General features: G+C 50.3%; 1 protein-coding gene across 1 annotated transcript; it reads right to left on the bottom strand.

The window, feature by feature from the left end:
- Positions 1-5,868: 5,868 nt before the first annotated feature.
- On the bottom strand, positions 5,869-21,654 carry LOC137824710 (uncharacterized). The gene is made up of 4 exons (XM_068630381.1): positions 21,123-21,654; positions 20,508-20,933; positions 6,260-6,465; positions 5,869-6,066 (listed from the first exon to the last, which is right to left on the bottom strand). Exons 1-4 carry the CDS (start codon positions 21,652-21,654, stop codon positions 5,869-5,871), a joined length of 1,362 nt encoding a protein of 453 aa, XP_068486482.1.
- Between the last annotated feature and the right edge of the window lie 811 nt (positions 21,655-22,465).

Here is a 22,465-nt window from a genome sequence, read left to right as displayed (position 1 = left end):
CTCTTGACCAGATCGTCGAGCTGGTATCCTAAGGCCAAACATGAGTCGATAGTGTGGCCAAAGCCCTGGTGGAACTCACACCAGGCGTCTGGCTTTGGTCCCAACACCTTATCGCTCACCTTCTTGGGCGCCTTCAGCCTAGCTGATATATTGCGAATGGCGATCAAGTCCGCCAATCCCATGACAAACTTGTGCTTTGGCGGGCGATTGTACTCTCGGCATGCTGGTTGAGAGCGGCCTGGGCCCCTGCCTTTGTTCTTCCTTGGATCGTAAGGATGGCGAGTCCTTTGATCCCTCTTGGCCGCCGCTGTCTCCAGCACCCTCTGTGGCTGGATCCTGGTCTAGGCACGTGGCCTAACGGGAGCCACGCTTCCCCTCTTCTCGGCGACCTCACTTTCATCGGCAATGTGGGCCACCACAAGTTGCCTAACCTCAGCAAATGTGGCGGGATGCGCCCTGATCAACGCCTCGCAGAAGCGTCCCGACAGCACGCCCTTCTTGAACGCGTAGACCAACATCTCTTTGTCTTTGGCCGGCGAGCGAACCATCTGCGCCCCAAAACGATTCAAGTAGTCCCTGAGGGAATCTCCCTGATACTGCCTTATGTCGAACAAATCATAAGACACCCTGGGCGGTGCCTTATTCACTATGTACTGCTCGACAAAGATCTTTGAAAACTGTTGGAAGTTGGTTATGTGACTTGTAGGCAGGCTCACAAACCATTCCAACGCCGTTCCCTGGAGTTTGCTCACAAACATCTTGCAGTACACGGCGTCTGATCCTCCTGACAACATCATCTGCGTATGGAACATGGTGAGATGTGCCTCAGGATCCTCCACGCCGGTAAAAACAGCTTTCACAGGCACCACACTCGTAGGGATAGGCGTGTCTGTAATCGCCTGAGCGAAAGGCATGGGAAAAACGCGAGGCGACGTGGACGGCGCGACCTCTTCAGCGACTGGGCGCCCTCGCTGCTCCTGAAGAGCTTGGCGCAATTCTTCAGTCACTCTGCTAAGCTCATCATTCCTGGCCCGAGAGGCGACCAGGTCCTCGTGCATTATTGCCTGCTCTATACGCGAGGCTTCCACATTCGCCTGCAGCGAACGCATGATTTCCACCATCTGCGCCATAGTCATGGTGCCTTCAGCAGCAACGGGCGCAACTGGACTTGAATGGTTGCTTCTCATTTTTCTCATGAAAACTTGACAAATCACAGAGAGCGATGAATAACACCTTCTTCAGCGATCAATCGGTCAGAACTTCGCGAAACTTCGAAGAACCTCAAGAACACAACAAACCTTCATAGAAACTCGCAACTCCACCAAAAACCAACGCTTTTTCCACGAGAATTCAAACGAGCAACGGAACTCAGATCTCACCGATTAAAAATCGTGCAAGCAACAAAAAACCTCACCTCTCCGAACGAAAACCTAAATGAACGGTGGAAAACGCGAAATTACCGAACAAAACCTAGATGAACAGCGGACAATGGCTGCACCAACACACAACCACACAAAAACCGCAGAAACCTCCAAGAACTCACGCTGTGGATGGGAACAGGTTTTACACGGCCCCACGGTGGGCGCCTGATGATCCTGCCTGTTGACCAAAACGCTGGATCTTTGCCTCGTCAAACTTGGATCGACGTATGCGCCGTGTCTGCCTCCGTCCTTCATCGCGATCCACCTCAAGAACCTGCAAAAGATGAAACGGCGCTGCTGCGGCCGATCGCGCTCTGACGCCCAAGTCAGCGACTGAACCACCAATTACTTAAGAGTAAACTCAAGAATTCTAAGGAACCGTGACCAGTTCTCTCTCAGTGTACTCAAGACTCGCAAGCGTAAAGAAAACAATCTGAACGTGCGTACCTCAGAAGTTCGTTGGGAACTCTTATATACCTGGGCACTTTCTCTCTCCTGGCAGTTACACATCTGGACACGTGGCTCGCATCCAGCTGTACACGTGCCTTCATCTGGAGCATCCTTGACTTGGGCGCTACTTCTGACTCTTCTTTGGCTAAGTTACTTATGCATGATACTACTCAGTGCATAGTTGCCTTGGAGCGCGATCTCTTCTGGATGGCGAGTTCGGGTGCCTTCGTACACACCTTCCCTGTGGTCTCGCCGGCCGCCTTCATGATCTGCACCACCTGTTTCACCGTATATGCTCAAGTAAGCTGTCCCCCGACCTCATCCTCTGGTCGGCTGGGAAGTGTCTATTTGCCTTCATCTTCGGCGATGTCCTTGTTTCGGCGATCTCTAATCACTTGGTCGCCTAGGTTCACATCTGGCGACTTCATCTTCAACTCGATGACCGCCGGTTTAGGCACGATGGAGATCGGAGCACGCCAACTTAATAACAGGCGACTACGCGAAGCCCCCGACTTCCTCCCCTTCTGCCAGCCAGGTGCCCCATCCAACACGCCTATATAATAGCTCGACGCCACGTCATTACTCCCGACTATCAGGGCGGTACAGAACCCTAGGAGAATGTAATTCTGGGAGCCAGTGATGGATAAAGTTAAAGCTAGACTTAGTGCTTGGAAAGGGAAATGCTTGTCACTAGCAGGTAGAGTCTGCTTGGTTAAATCGGTCCTAACATCCGTTCCTTTGTTCTATTTGTCCTTATTTAAAGCGCCAGTATCAGTGTGCAAGACGATTGCTAGTATTCAGAGGAGGTTTGTATGGGCATGGGGGGTGGAAAATAAGCGTATCTCGTGGGTCAGCTGGGGCACTGTGTACAAGCCAAAGGAGGAAGGGGGTTTAGGGGTCAAGGATGTTAGAACGTTTAACTGTGCTTTACTAGCAAAATGGAAATGGAGGATGTTGAGTGAGGAAAAGGGGAAATGGAAGGAGATCCTAGTCTCTAAGTATGATAGGGAGGGAGTAGGACATGAAGTGTCTAACAACTACTACTTCTGGTGGTGGAAAGACCTATCTAGGGCTACTGGTGAGGGGGAGGGGACAAGATGGTTCCATAAATCGATTGGCTGGAATGTTGGAGCAGGGGATAAGGTCAGGTTCTGGGAAGATGCTTGGGTGGAGAACCTTAAGCTCAAAGTGTTGTTCCCTAGGTTGTATTCGGTTTCGCTGGACCAAGGTAAGGTGCTGGGCGAAATGGGTGTTTGGGAGGATAATGGGTGGAGTTGGAGGCTAAGTTGGAGAAGGTCCATCAAGTGGGAAAGTGTGATGCAGGAAGATTTGCTTAGCCTTATTATGAGAAAGACCCCTCGCAAATATAGAAATGATGTTTTAGTGTGGAATGGAGAACAAGATGGTGAGTTTTCTGTGAAGTCTGCCTACTCAATATTGTGTAGTTCAACAAATAATGAAGTGCAGGACATCTTCTCTTCACTCTGGCAAGCTATAGCTGTCCCTAAAGCGCTTTATACAGCTTGGAGAATTCTGATCGAGAGACTTCCAACCTATGACAATCTTATCCGGAGAGGATTGGTTGTAAGCTCTTCTCTGTGTGTGTTCTGCAAGGAAACGCAAGAAACAACACAACACTTCTTTTTAGATTGTGCCTATGCGCAGAGGGTATGGATCCTCTGTTTCAGATGGTTTGGCATTACATTTGTGCAGCATAAGGATATTTTAATACACTTTGAGAGTTTTTATTTACCTCATCTGAGTGTTAAACAGAATCAGATTTAGAAGGGTGTATGGGTTGCTATTGTTAGAAGTATGTGGGACCAAAGAAATTTGGTGGTGTTCAAGCAGGGGACAACTGATGTAGAAGAGATTGTTCACCTAGCCCAACTCTCAGTGTGCGGTTGGTGTATGGTTGATGCAGGGGACTTGTGCCGAGACTGGATGTGCAGCTTTGATGGGTGTTGTTAGGATGTGCTGTGTAGGTTTGGGTGACCCTGTTAGGGGCTAAGTTTTGTCTGGTATAGGTGGAGGGTAAAGACTTTTTTTTTGTTGGGTCGTTGTGTTGGGGTATATGGGTAAAATCATATATAGGTTGGCTTTTCTCATGGTTAACAAGTACTATGTTGTTATGCGTTTTAAGTTTCAGTTTTTTCAGCTTTTAAGGTTTTTGTATACGAGTTGGGACACCCCTGAAGTGTTCCCTTTAAATTTTATTCATTCGTTGCTGATAAAAAAAAAAAAACAGTGCGTGTAAGTTTGACAGAACAGTTGTCCTTGGAGTGCATAAAATCTTAACAAAATAATCACCTGGCTACCAACTAAGGTAACCACTCCCGGTGTTCAATATGTTTTCAAGTACCTTTACATGCTTTGACGTATCACTACCATGCATATGCCATTACGTATCATGCATGTGTGCTCACGTACCATGTATGCCCACTGCTCTATCAAACCCTAGCGTACTTGGGCTTGGGCTGACAGAGAGCGTTTCACTTAAGCTAGACCCAAATGCACTAAATGCACCCTTGTCCTATTAACATATGTATTGTTGACCTACCAGGCCCTATATGCAAATAATCATGCCAAATACATGTATGAAAATCATTATGCACATACCTGAGCCCAAACCAGCGGCCCATGAACTCGATGCAAAAGATATCCGAGCTGACCATCTCCCGTAGGCACTGACATTCGACCACCGAGGTCTGAGCTCTACGAGCTCTGGTCCACTACACAAGCCCCCCAGTCTCGAGCTGAAATTGTTTCAGAGAGTTCAGTGAAGAGACCAACTACTTGTTCACGGTGACCTACGTGTCCTGTGACTAGCTCTACACGTACAATGCCCTAAGGTGACTCTGTTGCAAGCGTACACTTGTCCACATCAGTGGTTAAAAGGCGTTGCCGCTTACGCTTCCTTTTGTAACCTTCAAAAAAATTTCATGTATTTTGTATATATGCATGAACAATTTATTTATGCTCTTATGCTTTCCGTTTACTGTGCATCGACTAGTATAACAATGCATGTTTCTACTAGATACGACTATCATAACTTGTTCAATTAATGCCAATACAATTAATTACCTTCCCCTTAGACAATGCAAATGCCATGATTTAATCAGCCAATAAGAATTTCAAACAAACAAGGTAATTCACAATTCATTGCAACTATTGATCAAATAGCTATTGACAGAGTTGTTGTACCTCATGGTGTAGTGGGCCTCCCACTTTTCTCATACTTTGGTCATGCCACTTTGACATTTTCCTTTACACATTCTTCTTTGAACACCTTCATGGTGCCTTACTTTTCTGCAGTGTTGTCCTGGTTGAGGTCCTAAGCTCAGTATTACACTAGGACAGAAGCCATCTTACTTAACTCAAGCCAAAACGTTGGTGAGATGCCATTCAAGATATCCACGCTCGAAACTCTTCAGAGCGAGCGGCTTCCTAAACCTGAGTTGCCATAAACCTGTTTCATTCAAATTCCCTCGCTTGGAAACCTTCCAAGGCGAGGTCACATACCTGAGCTCGAGCCAAAACGTTGGCGAGCTTTCATCCAAAATCCGTGCTCGAAATCCTTCAAAGCAAGAGGCTTCTCAAGCCTGAGTCGCCATAAACCTGTTACATTCAAATTCATTTGACACGCCTAAGCTCAAGGTTTCACTGGACAAGGTCACTTTCCTTTCCAGGCCAGGCTCGAGCCACAACGACGGCGAGCTGCAATCAGGAGCACCTACGCTTGAAATATTGATGAGCGGAAGGTCTGTGCGCCTGAGTTTCTATGTACCTGTTTAGTGGCTCAAACCACAACGGTGGCATGTTGGAATCAGGGGTGCCCATGTCCAGAATTTCACTGAGTCAAGGGTTAGTGCACCTGAGTTGCAATGTACCTATTCGATGCTCGAGCCACAACGGTGGCGAGCTGCAACTTGAGAGTCGCTATGTTCCTGTTCCGATGCTCAAGCCACAATGGTGACGAGCTGCGACTTGAGAGTCGCTATGTACCTGTTCCGGTGCTTGAGCCATAATGGTGGTGAGCTGCGACTTGAGAGTCGCTATGTACCTGTTCTAGTTCCCTCGCTTGGAGTCCCTCCAAGACGAGGCCATATTCAAGTTCCCTCGCTTGGAGTCCCTCCAAAACGAGGCCATATTCAAGTTCCCTCGGTTGGAAATCTTCCAAGGCGAGGCCATGTTCCTGCAAGTTAACATAAATGGTATGATAAATAATCCTTTGCAAATACTTTTTATCGGGTGACCTCGTTAAAAAACCCTCTTGAGGGAAAAAGAATGTCCCTTGAACTGCTCATTACACATCAACTGAAATGAAATTTTATATTAGCCCCATAGCCAAGTTCGAGCTTTCTTCCTCCAATCTCCCTTTCATGAACCTCATCAGCTGGCTTAGGTCGGCCCCAGTCTCGAGTTGAACTTGTTTCAAAGAGTTCAGCGAAGAGACTAACTACTCGTTCACGGTGACCTACGTGTCCTGTGACTAGCTCTACACGTACAGTACCCTGATGTGACTCCGTTCCAAGCATACACTTGTCCACATCAGTGGCTAAAATGCGTTGCCGCTTACACTTCCTTCTGTAACCTTCAAAACAATTTCCTGTACTTTGTATATATGCATGAACAATTTATTTATGCTTTCCCTTTACTATGCATCAACTAGTATAATAATGCATGTGTCTACATTGGGAGAGAATTTTGTTACAATATGTGTAATCTTAACAGCGTAGCTGCATTCTGTTACAGTGCATGTAAGTTTGACAGTATAGCTGTGTAGAAATCTATCTCCTTGGAATGCATCAAATCTTAACAGAATAACCCCTAGGTACCAACTAAGGTAACCACTCCCAGGGTTCAACATGTTTTCAAGTACCTTTAAATGCTTTGATGTATCACTGTACCATGCATATGCCATTATGTATCATGCATGTGTGCTCACGTACCATGTATGCCCACTACTCTATCAAACCCTAGCGTACTTGGGCTTGGGATGATAGAGAGCGTTTCACTTATGCTACACCCAAATGCACTAAATGCACCTTAGGCCTATTAACATATGCATTACTAACCTACCCGGCCCTATACGCAAATAATCATGACAAATACATGTATGAAAATCATTATGCACATACCTGAGCCCAAACCAGCGACCCATGAACTCGACGCAAAAGATATCTGAGCTTACCTGCTCCCGCATGCACTAACATCTGACCACCGAGGTTTGAGCTTTACGAGCTCTGGTCCACTACAATTGTATTTTTGTTAGTTAAAATGATTTATGCATTTTTTTTTCTTTTGTTGTAATTCCCATCATGCTTATCATATATTTTCCCTATCAGTCTTTTCTGACTATTTGAGCTTTATGCAGCTAGCTAATGAGTGCTTGTAGTATTTGACACATGTTTGGGAGGCAAGGAGAAGTCATAGTAATTGCCACTGACAACAATGTTCATTCATGATTGATTTATGACAGGTTTGAACCAGATATGCATTTTCAGGTTGATATTTTGGTGGGGAGAAAAGGAGAAACTTGAGCTTGGTGAAATCAGAAAAAGGTGGACAACCTTATTTGTAAGACTACACAATCAATAGACTTCTAAAGATAAAATCTGATTCATTCAACTAACAAGATTATAACATTCTATCATTTTCTAACCGTGTTGACTTTCTAAAGGCATTGAGACTAATATTTTATTCCAGCCACATTGTTTTATATGCTTTCTAATTACAAATTTATTTTTTCCATGTAAGACTTCTAAAAGTTGAAACTCATTTTTTTATACTAAAATGATATGAATGAATTTATTTCCATACGTTAAAACAGGATTTTAGCTTAGATGGAAAGAAAAAGCGAGGGAAAGGTCCTTTACTCCTTATGAAGTGGGTTTGATATTATGGGCACTTGACTTTTCAAATGACACATATTTGTATGTTGCATCGGGAGAAATATATGGGGGATGAAACTATGCAACCTCTCAAAGATGTTTTCCCCAACATCTATACAACTGAGATGCTAGGTGATGAAGAGCTGAAACCTTTCCTTCCATTCTCTCACTACAAAAAAAATTATTTTTAACAGAGGTTATGTACCGCCCTGGTAGTCGGGAGTAATGACGTGGCGTCGAGCTATGATATAGGCGTGTTGGATGGGACACCTGGTTGGCAGAAGGGAAGGAGGTCGGGAGGTTTGCATAGTCGCCAGTTATTAAGTTGGCGTGCTCCGATCTCCATCATACCTATACCGGCGGTCACCGAGTTGAAGATGAAGTCGCCAGATATGAACCCAGGCGACCAAGTGATTAGAGATCGCCGAAACAAGGACATCGCCGAAGATGAAGGCAGATGGACGCTTCCTAGCTGGCCAGAGGATGAGGTCGGGGAACAGTTTACTTGAACGTATACAGTGAAACAGGTAGTACAAATCATGAAGGCGGCCGGCGAGACCACAGGGAAGGTGTGTACGAAGGCACGCGAACTCGCCATCCAGAAGAGATCACGCTCCAAGGCAACTATGCACTGAGTAGTATCGTGCATAAGTAACTTAGCCAAAGAAGAGTCAGAAGTAGCGCCCAAGTCAAGGATGCTCCAGATGAAGGCACGTGTACAGCTGGATGCGAGCCACGTGCCCAGATGTGTAACTGCCAGAAGAGAGAAAGTGCCCAGGTATATAAGAGTTCCCATCGAACTTCTGAGGTACGCACGTTCAGATTGTTTTCTTTACGCTTGCGAGTCTTGAGTACACTGAGAGAGAACTGCTCACGGTTCCTAAGAGTTCTTGAGTTTCACTCTTAAGTAATTGGTGGTTCAGTCGCTGACTTGGGCGTCGAAGCGCGATCGGCCGCAGCGGCGCCGTTTCGTCTTTTGCAGGTTCTTGAGGTGGATCGTGGTGAAGGACGGAGGCAAACACGGCGGACACGTCGATCCAAGTTTGACGAGGCAAAGCTCCAGCGTTTTTGTCAACAGGCAGGATCATCAGGCACCCACCGTGGGGCCGTGTAAAACCTGTTCCCATCCACAGCGTGAGTTCTTGGAGGTTTCTGCAGTGTCTGTGTGGTTGTGTGCTGGTGCAACCATTGTCCGCTGTTCATCTAGGTTTTGTTCGGTAATTTCGCGTTTTCCACCGTTCGTTTGGGTTTTTGTTCGGTGAGGTGAGGTGTTTTGCTGCTTGCGCGATTTTTAATCGGTGAGATCTGAGTTCTGTTGCTCGTTTGGATTCTCGTGGAAGAAGCGTTGGTTTTTGGTGGAGTTGCGAGTTTCTGTGAAGGTTTGTTGTGTTCTTGAGGGTTTTCGAAGTTTTGCGAAGTTCTGACCGATTGATCGCTGAATCAATTGTCGCTGTAGAAGGTGTTGTTCATCGTTCTCTATGCTTCGTCAAGTTTTCATGAGAAAAATGAGAAGCAACCGTTCAAGTCCAGGTGCGCCCATTGCTGCTGAAGGCGCCATGACTATGGCGCAGATGGTGGAAATCATGCGTTCGCTGCAGGCGAATGTGGAAGCCTCGCGCGTAGAGCAGGCAAGAATGCACGAGGACCTGGTCGCCTCTCGGGCCAGGAATGATGAGCTTAGCAGAGTGACTGAGGAGCTGCATCAAGCTCTTCAGGACCAGCGAGGGCTTCCAGTCGCCGAAGAGGTAGCGCCATCCACGCCGCCTCGCGTTTTCCCTATGCCTTTCGCTCAGGCGATTACAGACACGCCTATCCCTGCGAGTGTGGTACCTGTGAAGGCAGTTTTTACCGGCGTGGAGGATCCTGAGGCACATCTCACCACGTTCCATACGCAGATGATGCTGTCAGGAGGATCAGACGCCGTGTACTGCAAAATGTTTGTGAGCACACTCCAGGGAACGGCGCTGGAATGGTTTGTGAGCCTGCCTACGGGTCACATAACCAACTTCCAACAGTTTTCAAAGATCTTTGTCAAGCAGTACATCGTGAACAAGGCACCGCCCAGGGTGTCTTACGATCTGTTCGACATAAGGCAGTATCAGGGAGAGTCCCTCAGGGACTACCTGAATCGTTTTGGGGCGCAGATGGTCCGCTCGCCAGCCAAAGACGAAGAGATGCTGGTCTACGCATTCAAAAAGGGCGTGCTGCCGGGACCATTTTGCGAGGCATTGATCAGGGCTCACCCTGCCACATTCGCTGAGGTCAGGCGACTTGCGGTGGCCCACATCGCCGATGAAAGTGAGGTCGTCGAGAAGAGGGGAAGCGTGGCTCCCGCTAGGCCACGTGCCCAGACCAGGATCCAGCCACAGAGGGTGTTGGAGACAGCGGCGGCCAGGAGGGATCAGAGGACTCGCCATCCTTACGATCCGAGGAAGAACAAGGGCAGGGGCCAAGGGCGCCCTCAACCAGCACGCCGGGAGTACAATCACCCGCCAAAACGCAAGTTTGTCATGGGACTGGCGGACCTGATCGCCATTCCCAATATATCAGCTAGGTTGAAGGCGCCCGAGAAGGTGGGCGATAAGGTGTTGGGACCAAAGCCAGACGCCTGGTGCGAATTCCACCAGGGCTTTGGCCACACCGTGGATTCATGCTTGGCTTTAGGATACCAGCTCGATGATCTGGTTAAGAGCGGGTTCCTAAATGATTACTTGCTGGATAGAAGGACGGGGGGCGCGTCGAGCTCCCAACCAGCAGGTGGTGAGGCTCAGCAGCACGAGATGCCTACCCACGGAGAAATCCACACCATTGCAGGAGGTTTCTCGGGTGGTGGATGCACCGCATCACAGAGGAAGAGGTACACGAGGTCTGTGATGACGGTGGATATGTTTGAGGACCACTCGCCGGATGTGGACATTAGGTTCACAAGGCAAGATCTTCGGGACGTTGTGCCTCATGACAACGATCCCATAGTCATCTCGTTGATCACAGTAGGAAGGAAGGTTCACAGGGTTCTGGTGGACCAAGGAAGCTCGGCAGACGTGATGTTCTGGCCGACTTTCACGCAGTTGGAGCTACCCCTTGACCAGCTGAGGCCCTATGGAGGTTGTTTGTATGGCTTCGCGGGTGACCAGGTGGAGGTCAGGGGGTAGATTGAGTTGAGGACTACGTTTACAGATGAGGCGGGTTCGAGAACAGAGAAAATCAAGTACCTCGTCGTGAACGCTCCTTCGGCGTACAACATTCTGCTGGGAAGGCCCACGCTCAACAGAATAGGCGCTATACCGTCGACCCGGCACATGAAGTTGAAGCTGTCATCTATGGAAGGGTGGTGATCACCATCAAGTCCGACCAGAAAGAAGCGAAGAAGTGCTATGAGAATAGCCTGAAGAACAAGAGGTCGGTGAGTTACGTGACAACCACCCCGCCTCCTGGTGTGAAGCCCAGGCCGACGGTAATAGAAGAGACCGCTGGAAGTGACGTGGTGATGGTGGACGCTGAGCTAGGGGAGGGGAACGCCGGTCTAGAGGAAGAAGAGGCGCGGAATCGCCCTGAGGAAGCGAGGGAGCTGGGAATCGCCAGGGCGGTGATCGCCAGAGAAACCAGGCCAAAACCCGTTGAGCAGTGGCTCGAAAGAGAGATCGGGGGAAAGATCTTCAAGCTGGGAAGATCTCTGGAAGTCGAGCTCCAGGACCAGATCGCCAAGGTGATAGAGCGGCACCTGGATGCGTTTGCATGGTCCGCTTCGGACATGCCCGGGATCGATCCCGACTTCTTGTGCCATCATTTGGCGATGGACAATCAGGTCAGACCGGTGCGCCAGAGGAGAAGGAAGTTCAACGAGGAGAGGAGGCAGGCGATTAGAAACGAAACCCAGAAGCTCCTCGCGGCAGGCCATATCAGGGAGGTGCAGTACCCTGAGTGGCTGGCCAATGTCATGCTGGTGAAGAAGAGCAACGGGAAGTGGCGCATGTGCGTCGACTTCACTGATCTAAACAAGGCTTGCCCAAAGGATTCGTATCCTTTGCCAAGCATAGACGCCCTGGTGGACAGTGTTGCAGGGTGTAAGTTGTTGAGTTTCCTGGATGCCTTCTCGGGATATAACCAGATCAAGATGCATCCCATGGATGAAGAAAAGACTGCCTTCATGACCGAGAGATCGTGCTACTGCTACAAGGTGATGCCTTTTGGGCTGAAGAACGCGGGGGCCACGTACCAGAGGTTGATGGATCGAGTACTTGCACCAATGTTGGGAAGGAATGTGCAAGCGTACGTGGATGACATGGTCGTGACCTCGCCGGAGAAAAGCAAGCACGTTGCGGACTTGGAGGAGTTGTTCACTACGATCGCTAAGTTTAGGTTGAAGCTGAATCCCGAGAAGTGCATCTTTGGCGTGGAGGCCGGGAAGTTCCTAGGATTTCTCTTAACTGAAAGAGGAATAGAAGCCAACCCTGATAAGTGCGCTGCCATCTTGGCGATGAGGAGCCCGGCTACCGTGAAGGAAGTGCAGCAGCTTACAGGTCGGATGGCTGCTCTGTCTCGTTTCGTGTCAGCCAGCGGAGAGAAGGGCCATCCGTATTTTCAGTGCCTGAGGCGGAACAACAAGTTTACCTGAACGAAGGAGTGCGAAGAGGCCTTCGTTAAGCTTAAAGAGTACCTGGCGAGCCCGCCGGTTTTGTGCAAACCGCTGGTGGGAACCCCTCTCAGGTTGTATTTTGCTGTGACTGAGAGGGCGGTGAGTGCGGTGCTCGCCCAGGACCAAGATCAGGCTCAAAAGCCTATTTATTTTGTTAGTAAGGTGCTGCAGGGCCCCGAAACGAGGTATCAGGCCCTGGAGAAGGCTGCACTGGCAGTAGTCTTTTCGGCAAGGAGGTTGCGCCACTATTTCCATAGCTTCACGATACTGGTGATGACCGATTTGCCCATCCAGAAGGTTTTGAAGAAGCCTGACGTTGCTGGGAGGATGGTAAAGTGGGCAGTGGAGCTGTCGGAGTTCGACATCAAGTACGAGCCCCGAGGTCCGATCAAGGGGCAGATCTTCGCAGACTTCGTGGTCGAGCTCTCGTCTGCAGCAACACGAGTTGAGGGGGATGACTTCCGTTGGGTGCTTTCAGTGGACGGATCGTCGAACCAGCAGGGTAGCGGTGCTGGAGTCATCTTGGAGGGACCCAACGGCGTGCTGATCGAACAATCTTTGAGGTTTGCCTTCAAAGCTAGCAACAATCAAGCAGAATATGAGGCGCTGATCGTCGGTATCTTGCTGGCTAAGGAGATGGGAGCCAGGGTGCTGATGGCTAAGAGTGACTCGCTGTTAGTCACGGGACAAGTAACAGGCGAGTTCCAGGCTAAAGATGCACAAATGGCGGCTTACTTGGAGTATGTACAGGAATTGAATAGTTCCTTTGTCTCCTTTGAAGTGGTGCATGTGCCCAGAGAGCAGAATGCCCGAGCTGACTTGCTAGCTAAGCTCGCCAGTTCAGGCAAGGGGGGTAGGCAGAGGACAGTGATTCAAGAAATTCTAAAGACGCCGAGAGCATTTGTGGCAGATCACCTGGTTCTTCAGATAAGCAAGTCGACGAAAAAAGCGGCAAGGGGTCACAGGTCTTTGACTCAAGAAACCTTGAGATCGCCGAGAATAAGGGCATGTTGGGGAGAGAAGGTGAACGTGACGCAGGTTTGCGCTACGCATGAGCCAGACACCTGGGTAACGCAGTACAAGCGATGCCTGGCGGATGGCCTTCTCCCGCTGGATCCGACGGAGGCTAGGAAGATAAAGAAGAATTCTAGCAAGTTCACAATGATTGATGGCGAGCTGTACAGGTTTGGGTTCACTCACCCACTCCTGGAATGTGTGCACGGCGAGAAATGTACGAGAATTATGGCAGAGCTCCATAAAGGGATATGCGGAAGCCACGTCGGGGTTCGAGCTCTGGCCGCAAGGACTCTCCGTGCAGGTTACTACTGTCAACAATGAGAGAAGATTGCAAGAGGTATGCGCAGTGCTGCAAGTAATGCCAGCAGCACGCCGATTGGCACAAGGTGCCTCCCGAGGAGTTGAAGTCAATTTACAGCCCTTGGCCGTTTCATACATGGGGAATCGACATCCTGGGACCGTTCCCGCTGGCGATCAGGTAGATGAAGTACTTGGTGGTGGCGATTGAGTATTTCACCAAGTGGATCGAAGCAGAACCAGTGGCCCAGATCACCGCACACAAGATCGAGGGTTTCGTGTGGAAGAACATTGTGTGCCGGTTTGGTGTGCCCAAGCACCTGGTGTCGGACAATGGGACTCAGTTTGCAAGTCACCTGTTGAAGAAGCTGTGTGAAGGGGTAGGAATTCAACAAGTATTTGCATCCGTCGAGCACCCTCAGACGAATGGCCAAGTAGAGTCATCCAATCGGGTGCTACTCAGAGGTCTGAAGAGAAGACTAGAGAAAACCAAAGGAAGCTGGGCTGAGGAGGTACCCCGCATAGTCTGGGCGTACCACACCACCGAGCAGTCAGGAACCCATGAGACCCCGTTCAGTTTGGTTTACGGTTGCGACGCAATGATTCCAGTGGAGATCCAGGAGAGCTCGCCGAGATTCCAGAACTTCGTGGAGGAAGACTCGAATGAGGAAAGAAGGTTGAACCTGGACTTACTGGATGAGGTCAGGGAAGAGGCGAGATTAAAAGCTGAGGCGGTGAAAAGGATTGAACGAAGATATAACTCGAAGGTGATACGAAGACAGTTTAGAGAAGGCGACCTGGTGATGAGGAAGGCTCACCAATACGAGATGGAGAATAAGCTGTCGCCTAAGTGGACGGGACCGTTAAGAATAACCGAGGCGCTCGGGAACGGCGCCTACCGCTTAGAAACTTTGGAAGGAGGGGCGATTCCTTGCACTTGGAACGCCACGCACCTCAAGTTATATTACAGTTAAGAGCTTTGTAAGTAAAGACAAACACGAAAAGCTTTACAATGTTTCTGTTAAAACAGTTTGGAGGGGGCACTCTTTTTTCCCTAAGGAGGGTTTTTAATGAGGCCACCCAATAAAGAAGAGTTTTCAAAGTTTAAAGTGTTTTAGATTGTGATCCGATCGGTCATCGGTACTCGATGACGTCAGCATCAGAGAACCACGTGGACCACTCGCAGGGTAACGCGTGGACTAGGTGGCAAAGAGGTCAGGGGGACGATCGCCAAGAGAGGTGATCGGTGGTCAGTAACCAAGTGACCACCAACAGATCAGGCGGTAGAGAGGTCGGGGGACAGATCATCCGGGATGGTGATCGGTGGTCAGTAGCCAAGTGGCCACGAACAGATCGGTTCTCAGACTAGCGCCAGAAGGCAGAACGCGAGAAACAGATAAACACTGATCAGTCATCGGGGTATTGTCATCGGGGTCTCGTGTTACACGCAGTTAAACTGGGAATGAGGTTCCCAGCGAGAGCGTTACGCATGGATCTCGCATGTGCACACCTCAGGGAATCATGCACGAGAGTGGCCTGAGGGAACTAGTAAACCAGCCAGTGGTTGGTGATTCCCTCAACCCATTACGTGCATGGCATCGTGAAGGGTAAGCTGTATACGCAGAGAGCAACGTTTGGTGAGTGTGCCTAGACCAGCCACACCCGACGTTCTCCCAAGAGTATGTGATCTGCCCAGATAAGAGAAACATCTTACGTTACTCTGCGAGGGCGTAACTTAGGCCCACAAAGAGAAGCGCTAGAGCCCTTCCAGAAAGTGACACGTGTGTGGTTAGATGTGAGTTGCAGGCTTCCACGTGTCATCATCTGAGAGGGGTGCGGTCCAGACAAAAGAGCACTCCGTACCACTAAAGGTACAAACAGGCGCAGCCAAGCGCAGACATGCGCAGACTCTCACGCTCCCCATTGCTGATTCTGAAGGTACGCTTTCTCTGAAAAGCATAACAGGGTTCTGACACATGCCAGAAAAGCATAACAGAATTCTGTTATGCCCAGAAGCAGAGAGGGAGAGATAAAAAGAAGGAATCGGGGGGAGAGTGGGGAGAGAGAAAAAAGAGAGGAAAAAACAGAGTGCAAGTTTTTCTCACACACACATTACTAGTTTCCAGTTTCTGGTGGTTCTGTTGGGCTAACTTGATCGTCGGAGTGCAAACGGCCGCTAGAGGCGCCGTCTGTGTATTTTGCAGGTCACATTTGAAGACATCTGAGAGAAAGTTCGGAAGGTGATTCTGCAGGAGACGCAGTCGTGTAGACAGGGCAGAGAGTGCTACGAAGCGATTCGTCCACGTTCGAGTTGCCGGCGGGATCATTTGGCGCCCACCGTGGGGCCCGAGTGAATCGTTGTCCCATATATACCACAGTTTTAAAGCTCACCAGAGTTTTATCAGTTTCTTTGATAGAGAAGATGCCTAGAAACAGACAACCATCACCTGCACCATCCGCTGACGAAGGAGCTGTGACAATGGCGCAGGTCCTGGAAATGGTGCAGCGTCGAAAGCTGAACAAGAAAGGATGCAGACGGAGTTGGCTGCGTCGCAAAGCAGGAACGACGAGCTGAATCGCGTCAACGAAGAGTTGAGAAGGACGCTGCAGGCGCAGAGGGAGCACGTTGTTGACGAAAGGGTGTCTAGGCAGCCCTCACCTCCAAGGGCATTTCCCATGCCATTCTCCCTTGAGATCATGGGAACCATGGTGCCTCCCAACCTGGTGGGGGTAAAAGCGTCGTTCAAGGGGGTAGAAGACCCGGAGGCGCATCTGACGACATTCCACACCCAGATGATGTTGTCTGGGGGCTCAGACGCTGTGTACTGCAAGATGTTCATGAGCACATTGAGCGGAATCGCCATGGAGTCGTTCGTGAGTTTACCAGAAGGGCATATCACGTCTTTCTCTCAGTTCTCGAAGCTCTTCACTGAACAATACATCGTCAACAAGGCACCTGCAGTGGTGTCCTACGATCTGTTCGACGTGCGCCAATACCAGGGGGAGTTGCTGAAGGACTACCTCAACCGCTTTGGGGCACAAGTGGTTAGACTACCCAGCAAAGATGAAGATATGCTTGTGCACGCGTTTAAGAAGGGAGTGCTGCCTGGCCCTTTCAGCGAGTCTCTCATCAGGAGCCATCCCAGCACCTTTGCAGAGATCCGACGACGTGCGGTGGCGCACATAGTGGCAGAAACATAGGTTTCTGAGAAGAGGGGAAGTGCTGCACCACCCAGACCGCGTGGAGGGCAAGGAAAGCCACAGCAAGCAAGGGTGCATGAGGCCAAAGAGGGGTACCTGGCGAGCCCACCAGTCCTGCGAAAGCCCCAGGTAGGCGTCCCTCTTCGTCTATACTTTGCTGTTACGGAGAGGGCAGTCAGTTCAGTCCTGGTGCAAGAGCAGGACCAGGCCCAGAGGCCTGTTTACTTCGTGAGTAAGGTGCTGCAAGGCCCTGAAACAAGGTACCAGGCCCTCGAGAAGGCTGCTCTGGTGGTGGTGTTTTCAGCCAGAAGACTCAGGCATTACTTCCACAGCTTCACAGTGGTCGTGATGACTGATCTGCCTATCCAGAACGTATTGAAGAAACCTGATGTAGCAGGCAGGATGGTCAAATGGGCAGTAGAATTGTCAGAATTTGATATTCAGTACGAGCCCCGAGGACCGATCAAGGGGCAGGTGTTCGCGGACTTCGTAGTGGAGCTATCATCCATCGCGACACCTACATAAGGGCTGAATTTCCGATGGGTGTTATCGGTGGATGGCTCCTCTAATCAGCAGGGAAGCGGCGCGGGAGTCATCCTGGAAGGACCAAATGGGGTACTGATCGAGCAGTCCCTCCGCTTCGCCTTCAAAGCTAGCAACAATCAGGCGGAGTATGAGGCCCTGATCGCAGGAATGTTGTTAGCAAGAGAAATGGGAGCAAGAAATCTGCTGGGCAAGAGCGATTCGTTACTGGTCACCGGGCAGGTTACCGGGGAGTTCCAAGCAAAGGACCCCCAGATGGCAGCCTACCTGGAGTATGTGCAGCTCCTGAAGACGTCCTTCGCCGAGTTTGAGTTAGTGCACGTGCCAAGAGAGCAGAATGCCCGAGCAGACCTGCTTGCCAAGCTGGCCAGCTCAGGCAAGGGGGGGAAGCAGAGGACCGTCATTTAGGAGACCCTGAAGGTGCCGCGCGCGTTCGTATCAGACAACCAGGTGCTTCACGTATGCAAGTCAATGGAGCGTCTAACGATCGGTCATCGGTCGTTGACCCAAGAAACGCTAAGAGCACCAAGGGTGAGATCGCGACCCTCAAAGACCGATGAGTCGATGGAGGTTCATGCGGAGAAGGAACCCGACACCTGGATGACGCCATACCAGCTATACTTAGAAGATGGTGTACTCCCGCTCGATCTGGCAGAGGCAAAAAGAATAAAGAGGGGTTCAAGTAAATTTACTCTCATAGATGGAAGCCTATTTAGATTTGGATTTTCTCACCCTGTGCAGATCTGTGTACACGGCGAGCAATGCACCAGACTCATATCTGAGCTGCACGAGGGGGTGTGCGGAAGCCATGTAGGTGGTCGCGCTTTGGCAAGTAGAGTACTCCGCGCGGGGTACTACTGGCCAAAGCTGAAGGAAGATTGCATAAGGTTTGCTCAGCGATGCAAACAATGTCAGCTGCATGCAGATTGGCACAAGGCACCCCCTGAGGAGTTGAGGTCCATCCATAGCCCGTGGCCATTCCATACATGGGGGATTGACATCCTAGGACCTTTTCCCCTGGCGACAAGGCAGATGAAGTTCCTCATTGTGGCCATCGAATATTTCACCAAGTGGGTGGAGGCAGAGCCAGTTGCACACATCACCGCACAGAAAGTCGAACACTTCGTCTGGAAGAACATTGTCTGCCGCTTCGGAATACCCAAGAGGCTGGTTTCCGACAATGGCACCCAGTTCACAAGTCATCAGCTGAGGAAGATGTGTGAAGAGTTAAAGATACAACAGGTTTTCGCTTCAGTGGAGCACCCACAAACAAATGGGCAGGTGGAGTCAGCAAATCGAGTGCTGCTCAGGGGGCTGAAGCGAAGACTAGACAAGGCCAAAGGAGGCTGGGCAGAGGAGGTCCCCAGAATTGTATGGTCTTATCACACCACCCCACAGTCCAGCACCCATGAGACGCCCTTCAGCCTTGTCTATGGGACAGACGCCATGATTCCTGTGGAAATACAGGAGAGCTCCCCCAGATTCTTGAACTTCGTTGCTGAAGAGTCCAATGAAGAGCGTAAGGTGAATCTGGATCTGCTAGACGAAGTGCGGGAAGAGGCCAGAGTCAGCGCCGAAGCTGTGAAGAGAAGAGTAGAGCGGAGGCACAACTCTAAAGTGAGGCCCAGGCGTTTCCAGGAAGGTGATCTGGTGATGAGAAAGGCGCATCAGAATGACATGCAGAACAAGTTATCCCCAAAGTGGACAGGCCCATACAGAGTGGTGGAGACATTAGAGAACGGAGCCTATCGCCTAGAGACTTTGGAAGGAGGAGCAATCCCCAGAACATGGAACGCCACCCATTTAAAATTTTATTTCAGTTAAAGTTGTACAGTAATAGGTGTTCTCGCGCTAAAAGACACATGTTTGTATGTGGTGGAAACAGCTGAACAGACAAGGGGGCACTCTTTTCCCTAAGGAGGGTTTTCAACGAGGCCACCCAATTAAAGAAAATTTCCAGCATATAAAGTGTGCTCAAGTATTAAAAGTTAAAATCCTCCTTGCCCCAGGTGCAAGTGCAGGTGATTGGTTAGACCCCACTTGCCCTAGGTGCAAGTACTGGCACCGATCTAAGTCTTCCTCACCCCAGGTGTGAGCGCAAGCAGTTAAAGGTTTGAAAAGCCAGGGGTGCTAGCAAGACCAAGGGGGGAAAAGGAAAGGTTTTGACAAAACGTCCTTACCCACTTGGCATACACCAATATTGGCCCAGTAAGACTCTTAGTCCGAAACCCTTCTCACCCAGGAGTGAGACAGGGAATGAGCGACTCAACCCGCCAAAGGGTGATGACCTTGGGGAAAGTAAGAAGGGTTAGCGAGAAACACTTTTCTTTCCCCAAGACGAGGCATCACCTTGAGCGATCGATGTCAAAGTCCTTTATGGACAGAAAAAGCTAAGTAAAGACTAAAGAGCGATAACTGATGAGTCGTCAGTAATTGGCTAGTGGTGCAAAGCAGCGCACGAGGACTGTTAAACACCAAGCTGAGGGAATAGCCAGTCGTGATCAAGTAGAAGCAAAAGAGTAAGAGAAGCAGATCGCGCTAAGCCTAAGCTGGTTAACACTTAGTCGTGCGCAAGGTGAAAGACGAAGCTCAAGATCGCGCTAAGCCTAAGCTGGTTAACACTTAGTCGTGCGCGAAGAGTAAGAGAAGCAGATCGCACTAAGCCTAAGCTGGTTAACACTTAGTCGTGAGCGAAAGGAAAGGTAAAGCCCAAGATCGCGCTGAACCTAAGCTAGCTAACAGTTAGTCGCGCACATAAAGATAAGTGAAGTTCAAAGAAAATACAAGGGAAGAAAACTTATGAAACAAAAGAAGCTCATACAAATTGAGAGTTTGTATTCACGGTCAAGTCTTATACAAATTTCAGAGTAATAAGAAAATGGTGCAGAGTTAAATTTACAGAGAAGAAAAAAGATTAAGGGGCAGGAGGGATGAGCTTCCCATCTACCACTTCATGATAGATGCTGAACTGCGAGAGGTCCAGGTCAGGGAGAACGCATCTGATTTGCTCGAGTGCTAGCTCGAATCCATCGGTAAGGGCATCAGCACCCACATTCATCAAATCAGCATTCTCCGCCTCCAGTTTCTGCTTTGAGGCCTCCGCAGCATCCCTCTCGGTGGTAATGGCAGCAAGGGAGGAGGCAGCTTCGGACAGTTTGCCCACCACCTCCTCGAGTCTCTTCTCTCCAGCTGCAGCTGTTTCTTTGGCGGACTCGAGCTCCCCCAATAGCTGAGTGTTTTGTTGGCGCAGGGAGGAAGTCTCGGCCTTAAGCTCCACCACCGTGCAGTCCAAGGAGCTAACAGCTTCCCCCATCAAGATCTCTGTCTTGATGGTCTCTTGGACCTGCGCTAGGTACTCCCTCCTAGCTTTCTCCACCATGCCCCGCATCAACTCCACAGATCCTTGGACACCTTCAAAGTCACTTCGCAGTGACTCCTTATCATGCTCAAGATCCTTCACCCTCTTCTCCAGGGCTAGTTGCTTGCGATGCTGGGTGGAAAACTCCAGAGAGAGCACCACCTGCTTGGCCAGGTGCATATCCACCTCATCACCACTCCACTCGACAAGCTCCCGGTTGCTTATGAGTTGTCGAACCAGGGTGATGACCCTGCTGAAGTTCTCGTGGGTGGCCCCAGAAGCGCTTGGGCGCGAGCTAGACCCACCACATTCAGCAGCGGTGTTAGGGGTTGGCAGCAGTGGTGGTGGTGCACCCCCAGCCTGGGCAGAAGCGCCCCCAGCAGGATGAGCGGATGGACCAGGTGATTGGCCTGCTGGGGGGGAAGATAGCTGTTGGGTAGTTGGAGGCAGCTGGTGGCCTGGAGAAGGAAGGTTGATGGGCTCTGTGGCAGTTTGAGCGCAGGGAGGAGGGGAAGACCCTTCCTCTACTTCCACCACCTCAATCTCTCCAGGCTGGAGAGATGAGGCCCCCTCAACTGCTGACCTTTTCCTTTGGTGGTGCACCAGAGGAGAGCCTGAGCTCTCCTCTTCAGTTGAAGCAGCAGTAGCAGCAGCGGTTGAAGCGGAAGCCTTCACCAGCCTCTTCCTTTTCTTCCCGGGCTCGGGGCCTTCAGCTGGCGCGACCGAGAGTGGAGGGGCTGCGATGGGCTCTGTTGTGGAAGAAGAGGAGCCAGTGCCCTTGGCTCCCCTACGTTTGGCAAGCTCCAGCAGGGCCAGCCTCCTGTCTTTCCCTGTCATTGAGTCTGCATAGACGAGAAAGGGAGGGGTCAGTTGGCCAAGTTATGCAAGTAAACCAAAAAGCACATAAAACATGCATGAGAAGAGACAAGTATCCTAGGAGGTGCAAGAAGAGCTACCTATATATTTTTTCAGAGCCACCACATCAAATTCATCTTTGATGAGGCGGGCGGAGTTGTACTTGGCCCCCAGGAGCAGCCCACACAGCTCGCGCTCATAGGGGGCCATAGCTTCGAGGTCCCTGGATTTCTTGAACTCGACTCCAGGAACCCAGTAGAGGGGGTACCCCTCGAGCAGGCTTGGACTTTGAGGGGTAGCAGATATCATGTAGAATCTGCCCTTCCAATCTTTGAAGGATTGCTGGTACAGGCCCAGGAGCACCCGTCCAGCAACCCCGTTCAGGCTCACCCAGGACCTGCCCCCAAGGTTCTTCTTTTCGAAGAAGTAAAGGAACACGTCCACGGAGGCGTTGTGCCCGAAATGACTGCAGAGGATTTGAAACGCCCGGATGAAGGCCCAGGCATTTGGATGGAGTTGGCAGGGCGCGACGTTTAACTCCATCAGCAGCTCCTTCTCGAAGAAAGTGAAAGGGAGGTGCAGCTTTAGTCTTTTGAAGATGGCGGAGTAGATGAAGACAAAGGGCACCCCATTGGTGGCCCTGTCATCTACGCAGATGGGCATCCCTCGAGGAGGGATGCGGATTTGAATGTTGAAGTCGTTCTCCCTGTCGATGGAGCAGGAAGGCTCATCGGGGTTGCGACTTAGCAGGGACTGGAGATTGCCCTCAGGCCGTAGAGTGGAGGTTTCGGCG

Source organism: Phaseolus vulgaris, chromosome 8 (assembly GCF_000499845.2).
Source record: "Phaseolus vulgaris cultivar G19833 chromosome 8, P. vulgaris v2.0, whole genome shotgun sequence".
NCBI classification, from domain to species: Eukaryota; Viridiplantae; Streptophyta; class Magnoliopsida; order Fabales; family Fabaceae; genus Phaseolus; species Phaseolus vulgaris.
The sequence above is the reverse complement of the archived record's forward strand: the minus strand, read 5'-3'. Positions and strand labels throughout refer to the sequence as shown.

Bases quoted from the DNA above. Each gene is read 5' to 3' on its own strand.
- LOC137824710 (XM_068630381.1), bottom strand. From the start codon at position 21,654: ATGACAGGGAAAGACAGGAGGCTGGCCCTGCTGGAGCTTGCCAAACGT. The intron at 20,934-21,122 runs GTGGGTCTAGCT...GCAAGCAACTAG, and splicing joins TAACACCGCTGCTGAATGTG to CCCTGGAGAAGAGGGTGAAG. The intron at 6,466-20,507 runs GTGCTGATGCCC...ATTGTTTTGAAG, and splicing joins TGCTGATTTGATGAATGTGG to GTTACAGAAGGAAGTGTAAG.